This window comes from Serinus canaria, chromosome 3 (genome assembly GCF_022539315.1).
Source record: "Serinus canaria isolate serCan28SL12 chromosome 3, serCan2020, whole genome shotgun sequence".
Taxonomy (NCBI): Eukaryota; Metazoa; Chordata; class Aves; order Passeriformes; family Fringillidae; genus Serinus; species Serinus canaria.
Genome location: NC_066316.1, coordinates 43,905,041 through 43,913,223, shown reverse-complemented (window position 1 = coordinate 43,913,223; position 8,183 = coordinate 43,905,041). Strand labels below are relative to the sequence as shown.

Below are 8,183 nucleotides of genomic sequence, written 5' to 3'. Positions count from 1 at the left end.
TGCGAAATGGCCGGCGCTGCCAGGGAGCCTGGATATCAGCGGCAGCACAGCCTCCCTTCAGCTGGGCTGCCTGCCCCACTGGTGGTGGTCCTGTCCTGCCCCAAACTGTGGGGCCACCAGCCATCGAGGCGGGGAGGCTTTTGGGACGGCGAGTTCTTCTGGCAGGCCCGGGAGGTGATTTGCCAGCTGGAGCTGTCAGCAAGCGCCAGTTTGCTGCTTCAGGGGGATGTTTGGGTAAGGCAGGAACTCCCATGTTGGAAACGGCATTAATACCCTTGGCCCACACTTTGAGAAGGTCTGGTGCTCGGCTTTGACTTTTATTTTGTGCGAGGACCCTACTGCCAACTCCCACAAACAGGGAAAAAGCATTTCCCAGCCTGAACTCCCCAGCCCATCTGAGAAAGTCTTTGGCACAGCCTCCTTGGGGCTCCTCTTTGTGCTTTGCTCACGCACACCAGCACTTCCACACATGCAGAGAGGGAACCTCTGCCCCTCTGCAGCTCCTCGGGGCTCTGCGAGCTGCATCGACGTGGGCTCAGGGGAATGAAGCACAGACAAGGAATACAACTATCCAGAAGCCTAAAAAGAAGGAGCTTTCAAGCCCTCTGTAATTTTTTCAACAGACGATCTGTTTCTGCTCTTATTTTGTAACGTTTCCTGTGGAGTCCTCGCCCCTGTCCAATTTTCTGAGGGTATTTGGAAGCCTGTCGACTCCCGCACAGAAGGCAGGGAGCAGAGCCAGCGCGGTGTCACGGAGGGGTCACTGCTTCCTGGGCTTCCTGTTTATTTTGGGAAGGGGTCACCCGGCCAGCCGGCCGCTCTGCCTGCGCCCCGGGAAGCCCCCGGCCACCACATTCCTGCCCCCCTCGCCCGGGGCTGCAGACAATTGCTGACTGTGGCTCGAAATGCAGAGCACCAAGGCGGGGTGTAAATGGGATAACCCGACATGCCTATTTACTCAGCCTGGGGATAAGGGGCGGAAGCTTTTCTACATCAATTGCCCTTTCTTCTGGTATCTGGAAGTGTCTCTCTGAAGTTTTTCGTTCTCTCGGAGGGTAGTAACCTCTGAATTTCTCAAGTATTTCCATGATCTTTTCCTCGCTGCTTTTTTTTTCTACTTCTACTTGAAAAAAGGGCATAAAGTCAACTACGCTGTTAAAAACAGAATTGTCTCCTTTTTTTAAAGAAAGCATGCAAATTTTTCTCCAAACTGCCTAGAGCAGAGCCCACCAATGGAGCAGAAGCTGTAGCACACAGGCTCTTGCTCACAGTGCGAGTCCCTGGTAACTAGCCCTGACCGGGCTGTCTAGAGCAAAGCGTTGGAGCAGAATAGCAGCATCTCCATATTTTAGGACATATCCATGAACAAATGGTAAACGATTGTCCTATTGCTGTTTCCTCTTCTAGGCAGGCTCTGCTTAGGTGCCTCGCAGCTCTTCAGAAGCAGCTTAACAGCAGCACCAAACAGCAGCATCCAATGCAGCTGTCTTCAAGGAGTTAATAAAAGGCCCCATGTATGGGAAATAGCAGACATTGAGTAGCTGCTCGAGTCCCTCTCAATCCTCTGGCACGTCCTGCCTCACACTGAGCGAGTGCAGTGACCTCTCTCCGGCCTCGGTGGAGTATTTTTGTGCCAGTGGCTCTGTCAGCTCCTGCCATCAGCAGTCAGCTCCAGGCTGCAGGGCAGCCGTCAGCACGCTGCTGACGAGCAGCTCTTGGGGAAGCATGCTCTCATCCTGCAAGCCCATAAGTGCACACAGCTTTACATTCTTAGTGATGCTCCTGTGAATAAAGTTGTAGCTGGTTGTAAACATCTGCAGGATCAGTGGCTTACCAAGAGCCTGTCCAAACCCTATTTATGTCAACACGCTGTGCCTGATGACACCCTCTTTGCATCAGTATCTTTTTTCCCACCCATAGCACTAGATTAAACATCGGCCCAGAGTCACCTGCATCTGACTAAATCCAAAACTTCAAGGACTATTCCCAGACTCTCCTCTCTCAGTTCTGAGAGAGCAACCACCATAATTCATTATGAATCAATGAAGGAGAGGTGGTAGCATCCTTCAGCATAATTGCCCTTCCTGTCTTGGCTCTGGCCATTTTGATATTACCCTGCAGGACTTCTGCCACAACAGGAGGATGCAAATAAGAGCTGTGGAGGAAGCAGTGTGTATCTGCAGAAGAAGGATGTGAGACAGCCCTCAATCAGAAGGGAAAGAAGAATGCCAAGGGCAGAGGTGATCAAGTGAGGAGCGCTGGTTTGGACACAGAGGAAGGGCAGGCCCCATGGGGGATAGGTATGTGGGTGAAGTGCAGGCTGGGGGCACAGTTCTGGGACAAGGGTCTGCATGCAATCACTCCTGCCAGTGCAGAGGATAAGTGGGAAAGGATATAAAACCCTGCAGGGAGGAAGAGAAACGCAGCAAGATGTTGGTGTGGTTCATTGACAAAAGCAAAAAAACACATTGTGAGAAGGGGCATGGCATTGATGTGGGGGGTGGCAAACAGAGTTCATCTCAAAGAGCTGCCCCATTACAACCTTTCCTCTCCTCTCCTTCCCTCACCCATGACACTAGGCTCACCAGAACAAGATAAAAGCCTTTGACACTGTCAAAGTGTCAAAGTGTCAAAGTGTCACCCATGCCATCATGGTGCTCCTTGGTCAGGGAGTGCCCCAGACCTTCACAGCCCTGCACCCCATAAGACATTGTCCAGCACTCGCTGCTCCTATCTATAACCTTGGTGTGTTGCAGCAAGGGGCGTTTCACAGAGATCTGGCACAAAGGGATGGCTTCTGTTTCAAAAAAGAGGAAAAAAGAACAAGAGACAAATGCATTATTTGTTCGATTCCTGTGCAGTTACTGCTGTAACAGTCAGCAGCTTTGAGGTATTTTTTTTGTGATTTGATACATAAACCACATTTCCTATGTAGCACTGCCACTATTTTTTTATCAGGTTTTTGACATTGAGCTTAACAACATGATTTTGTTGGTTTTTTTTTCCTTTTCCACCAGAATGAATTCAAAGGCAGCAAATGCGGCAAAACCAGAATACTGCTCATCTTGACTTTTCCACGCAGCCAGTTTTCATTAAAAATAAAGGAAAATAAATACAGATCACATTTTCTGTCCTGCAGTTAAAAGCCTGCCACAGCTCAAAGCTTTGCTTTCTTCTTACCCTGCAGCCTCGCTCAGCTAGCACTCCAGCTCTGCTCATGATCTGAAATGCGCAAACACACTGTTTCTTGGCTTTCCACCAGTATATATAAATATATGTAATTTTTTTCCTTCGGAGAACCTGGAGGCTAAAGCAAGAGGGCAAAGGAGTACGTGACTAAAACATCCAAACTTCCTCTTTCATAAGCCATCACATGATGAAGTGCAATTACAATTCCTGCCTTGTCCCTGCCAATTGCAGGCGCATTGCCTCACCCGAGAAACCCGGCTTCTTCCCCCGCCCCGTGTGTGTGAGTGTGTGTGTGGAGGCAGCGATCGCTGCAGCCGGCTTGGCGAGGCTCCAGGTTCGGGCTGGAGAAAGAGGGCAGTGGGTGGAAGACGAAAACAAAGATCTGTTTACTTAGCTTGCATGGATAAATCGTCTTTCCAGCCGGGGAGGGGAGGAGGGAAGAGAAACAGCTTTAAAGGACTTTGATGCAATGTGAAAGGAGGGCTGCTCGGGAAAAGCGAGCCGATGTTAACCCTTGGCTCCCCGGGAGCACGTCGGGGCCACGGCACGGCTGCCTTTTCTCCTCGCTCCTGCCCTCCGGCCCCAGCTGCTAGGAGCCGTGAGGGCTCCGGGTGTAGCTCCCGGGGTAGCAGCCCCGGCCGCCGCAACGACGTGCGAGGCTGGATTGGGGGCCGGGGCTGACTTTTATTTCGCTTATATACAACCCGGCGCCTCCAGGGCGCCCAGCCGGCCGTGCAGTTGCAAAGTCACCCAACCTGGCACGGGGGCCGGTGCTGTAGCCAGCGCCAGGACGAGAAGGAGGCCGAGGCAGGGGGAAGCGAGGGCCCCCCGCAGCCCCGGGGCGCACGGGCGGCCGCAACACGCAGTCCCCGGACCGGTCAGGGAAGGCGGCGCGGGAGCGAGCGCGGGGCGAGAGGGAGCGGCTCTGCCCCCGGTGTCCGCCCGACGCCCCTCGGCAGCCCGGCCGAGCAAGAGCGGCGGTGCTGGTGGCGGGGCCAGCCCCGCAGCGCCGTCGGGCGGCCCCCAGCCGCGGGGAGGCACCTCCCGCCGGCGGCGACGGACGTCAGAGCTTCCCCAGCCCCGGCCGGCTCCCGCCTCCCGCCCTCTTTCCCTCCCTCCTCTGTAACCTACATAACGCCGTGGGAAGGGCGGCTGGAGCACGGCTGTCGGGGGGAGCAGCCTCCGCCGTGTTCACCCTGCACGGGCAAAGGCGTGCAGCCGACCGTACGTGCCGGGATGCGCCCGGTGAGGGGCGGCTTCACCTCCCGTGGCACACGAAGAGAGCGAACACCCTCTCTTGCTCCCTGCCTTGCTCCCACCCTGTGTTTCAGTGAGGGTGCAGGTGGCGGATGAGCGATTCACAGCGTGGAAGGGGGTCAGGGGAAACAGGTTTTTCTTTTTTGGGAACGAGACGGCGTGTGCTTAGTCTGTGTGAATTTCTCTAATCTGCATTAGAGAACTGCTGGTTTGTGGTTTAAAATGACAGGAAATCTAGAACGTCCTATTTCCTGTGCACAAACGACAACAGTTAAGAAAAAAAAAAAAAAAAAAAAAAGAAAAAAAGCTGGGTAATCGTTCCATTTATTTCTAATGGTGCCTCCTGCTCCGGCGGGGAGAACAAAGCCGAGCACCGCTCGGCGGGGCGCCGGCCCCTGCCCGGAGGTGACGATGACCGGCCCGGCGGGGGGGACCTCGCAGCTGCGGGGCGCGCCCGGGGCGCCTTGTCCAAGGTCACGGGCCGAGCGGGGCGAGGGACAGGAGGGAATACACTGAGTCCCGCACTGCGGGAGGCGCCCCGCGCACCGTTGCGCCCACGGGTGGGAGGTTTCGGCAAAGCCCCTCGGCGGTGAGGGAAACAGTAATACACCCAACAATAAAAAAAATAAAATCAGAAAAGAAGGAGGGAGCTGCAGGGCACCCCCGCCCCTCGCCTTGTCCCTCTCCGCTCCCACAGCCCTCCCCGGGGGCTATAGGGGGCGGGGGCGCGGCGGCCCCCAGGCGGCAGGAGGAACCCCCGGTGCCGGTGGCGGGGGCGCGGGCAGGGGCCGGGGCTGGGATCGCGGCGGCGGCGGCGGGGCGGGGGCGCCCATCGCGCAGGCGCGGCCGGCACTGTCGAAGAATCGTAGCGGCGGCGCGCAGAGGCGGCGGTGGCGGCTGGAGCCCGGCACGGCACGGCGCCGCCGCCAGCCCCGGCCCCGGCCCCGGCCCCCGTGGCAGTCCCCGCCCCGCCCGCCCCGCCGCGCCGCGCCGGCCCCCGCCGCCCCGCGCCGCCCCGTAGTAGCCAGAGAGCGGGGGAGCCGTGCGGGCGGCAGCGGCCGCAGCCCTGCGCCAGCCGCGCGGCGGAGATGCGCGTCCCCGCCGCCCTGTGAGCGCCGCCGGCGGAGACGGCGACGGGAGCGGCGTTCCCCGCAGCGGCTCTGCCTGCCGGGGCGCCCGCCGCGCCCCGCTCCAGCGCACGGAAGAGGAAGGCGAGGGGGAGGGGGCCCGGCGGACGGTCCCGCTGCGGCCGCGGCTCCCGAGCCTGCCCGTCGGGACTCCGGTGACGAGGGGCGGAGGAGGCAGCGGCCGAAGCCGGAGCGGGGGGCGCTCGCCGCTGCCCCGGGGCCGGGACATGTCGTCGGCGGCGGTGGCGGCTGCTTCCCGCAGGCAGTCGTGCTACCTGTGCGATCTGCCCCGCATGCCCTGGGCCATGATCTGGGACTTCACCGAGCCCGTCTGCCGGGGCTGCGTCAACTACGAGGGCGCCGACCGCGTGGAGTTCGTCATCGACACGGCGCGGCAGCTGAAGCGGGCGCACGGCTGCTTCCCCGAGGGCCGGGCCCCGCCACCGCCCCACGCCAAGCAGCCTCCGCTCTCCGCCAAGGAGCTCCTGGCGCAGCAGCAGCAACTCGGCCACCCCTCGGCGGCGGAGGCGGCGGCGCGGCCCCCGCCGCAGCCCCTGGAGCGCTACTCGCTGGCGGCCGAGCGGCCGCCGCCCCGCCTGGGCGCCGAGTACGGCGGCGGCCGGCAGGTCAACGGGATCCTGGTGCCCAACGGCTTCCCCAAGCCCGAGGAGCCGCCCGAGCTCAACCGGCAGAGCCCGAACCCGCGGCGGACGCACGCCGTGCCGCCCACCCTAGTGCCGCTGGTGAACGGCGCCGGGCTCCCCGCCGCCATCGGCGGTCTGGGCAGCCGCGCCGCCGCCGCGGCCGCCGCCTCGCTGGCCGCCATCTCCGCCGCGCCCGCCCCCATGGCCGTGCCCGTGCCCCAGCAGCCGGCGGCGGCGCAGGCGGCAGCGCAGGCAGCGGGGCAGCCCGGCGAGCTGGGGCACAAGCGCCCCGGCTCTGTCTCCTCCTCCTCCTCCTCGGGTGGCGGCGGCGGCGCGGCGGGGGAGCACGACAGTGGCGCCAAGGAGAAGCGCGGCTCCGCCGAGAGCCTGCCGGCGGCGGCGGCGGCAGAGCTGGCCGCCGAGGGGAAGGGTCGGCCGGGCGCCGAGCAGGAGTGGCTGGCCAAGCCCAAGACGGTGCGGGACACGCTGCTGGCCCTGCACCAGCACGGGAGCCACACCGTGGCCCCCTTCGACAGCAAATTCAAGAAAGAGCCGGGCATGGCGGGCGGCAGGCTGCTGGGCTACGAGACCAACGGCTCCGTGGCCAAGCCAGGTGAGGAGCCGGGGACCGGGGGGCGGCGGGGTGGGTGGCTCTCCAGGGATGTGCGGGGCGGGGGATGCCGGGCGGGTTTGGGCGTGCGGGGCGGCGGCCCGGCCGCTTGGGTGGCCGGGTGCCCGTGGGGTGGCCGAGGCCACCCGTTTCTGCGGTTGCTCGGCGATGCGTTGTGACTGCGCTGCCTTCTTACCCTCCTCCTTCCCCCCTCCTCTGCCTCTGCAGGGGCCCGGGCTGCCCGGAAGAGGAAGCCTTCTCCCGAGCCCGAGGGCGAGGCTGGACCCCCGAAGATCAACGGGGAGGTGCAGCCCTGGCTGCCCACCCCGTCGGAAGGGATGAAGCTGCCGCTGACGGCCACCCCCTTCATGTCGCCCCCGCCGCCCACCGCCTCGCCCCACTCCAACCGGACCACGCCGCCCGAGGCGGCACAGAACGGCCAGTCCCCCATGGCCGCCCTCATTCTGGTGGCGGACAATGCCGGGGGCAACCACGCCTCCAAAGACGCCAACCAGGTCCACTCCACCACGCGGAGGAACAGCAGCAGCCCCCCCTCGCCCTCCGCCATGAACCAAAGAAGGCTGGGCCCCGGCAGGGAGGTGCCGGGCCAGGGGGCCAACGCGGCGGCGGCGGGAGGGCTGGAGCCCGTGCACCCCGCCAGCCTGCCGGACTCGTCCCTCGCCGCCAGCGTCCCGTTGTGTTGTACCCTCTGCCACGAGCGCCTGGAAGACACCCACTTCGTGCAGTGCCCCTCCGTCCCCTCCCACAAGTTCTGCTTCCCCTGCTCCCGGCAGAGCATCAAGCAGCAGGGAGCCAGCGGGGAGGTGTATTGCCCCAGCGGGGAGAAGTGTCCCCTGGTCGGCTCCAACGTCCCCTGGGCCTTCATGCAAGGGGAGATCGCCACCATCCTGGCCGGAGATGTGAAAGTGAAAAAGGAGAGGGACTCGTGACTCGCCTGCGCTCGCTGCCCGACGTCACCTTGAACTCGAACTGCTCGAATTCTGTATATATCTATAAATATATATATATAAATATATATATATATCTCCAAGACAAGGGAAATGTAGACTTCATAAACATGGCTGTATAATTTTGATTTTTTTGAATACATTGTGTTTCTATATTTTTTGAAGACAAAAGGTATGTACTTATTATAAAGGCATTTCTTCTAATTCTTCTCTTTTTTTTCTGTTTCGTTTTTTCTTTTTTTCCCCTTTTGTTATAGCAACTATTTGTTGTGCTTCCCTGGTGACAGTTACTGTTCAATGTAGGCTGTGACTTGCGCTGCTTTTTTTAGAGAGCACTTGGCAAACCAGAAATGCTTCTAGCTGTATTTGTATGCACTTGTTTCTTCTG

At 60.7% G+C, this 8,183-nt stretch overlaps 1 protein-coding gene across 1 annotated transcript; it reads left to right on the top strand.

The window, feature by feature from the left end:
• The first annotated feature begins 5,652 nt into the window (after nt 1–5,652).
• Nucleotides 5,653–7,911, top strand: IRF2BP2 (interferon regulatory factor 2 binding protein 2). Its single transcript, XM_050972634.1, has 2 exons — nt 5,653–6,830; nt 7,056–7,911. Exons 1-2 carry the CDS (start codon nt 5,801–5,803, stop codon nt 7,775–7,777), a joined length of 1,752 nt encoding a protein of 583 aa, XP_050828591.1. The 5' UTR covers nt 5,653–5,800; the 3' UTR covers nt 7,778–7,911.
• The last annotated feature ends 272 nt before the right edge of the window (nt 7,912–8,183 follow it).

Excerpts from the sequence above, each read along its gene's own strand:
- IRF2BP2 (XM_050972634.1), top strand. The coding sequence starts at position 5,801 with ATGTCGTCGGCGGCGGTGGCGGCTGCTTCCCGCAGGCAGTCGTGCTAC. Across the intron at positions 6,831-7,055 it reads CGGCTCCGTGGCCAAGCCAG|GGGCCCGGGCTGCCCGGAAG; the intron begins GTGAGGAGCCGG and ends CTGCCTCTGCAG.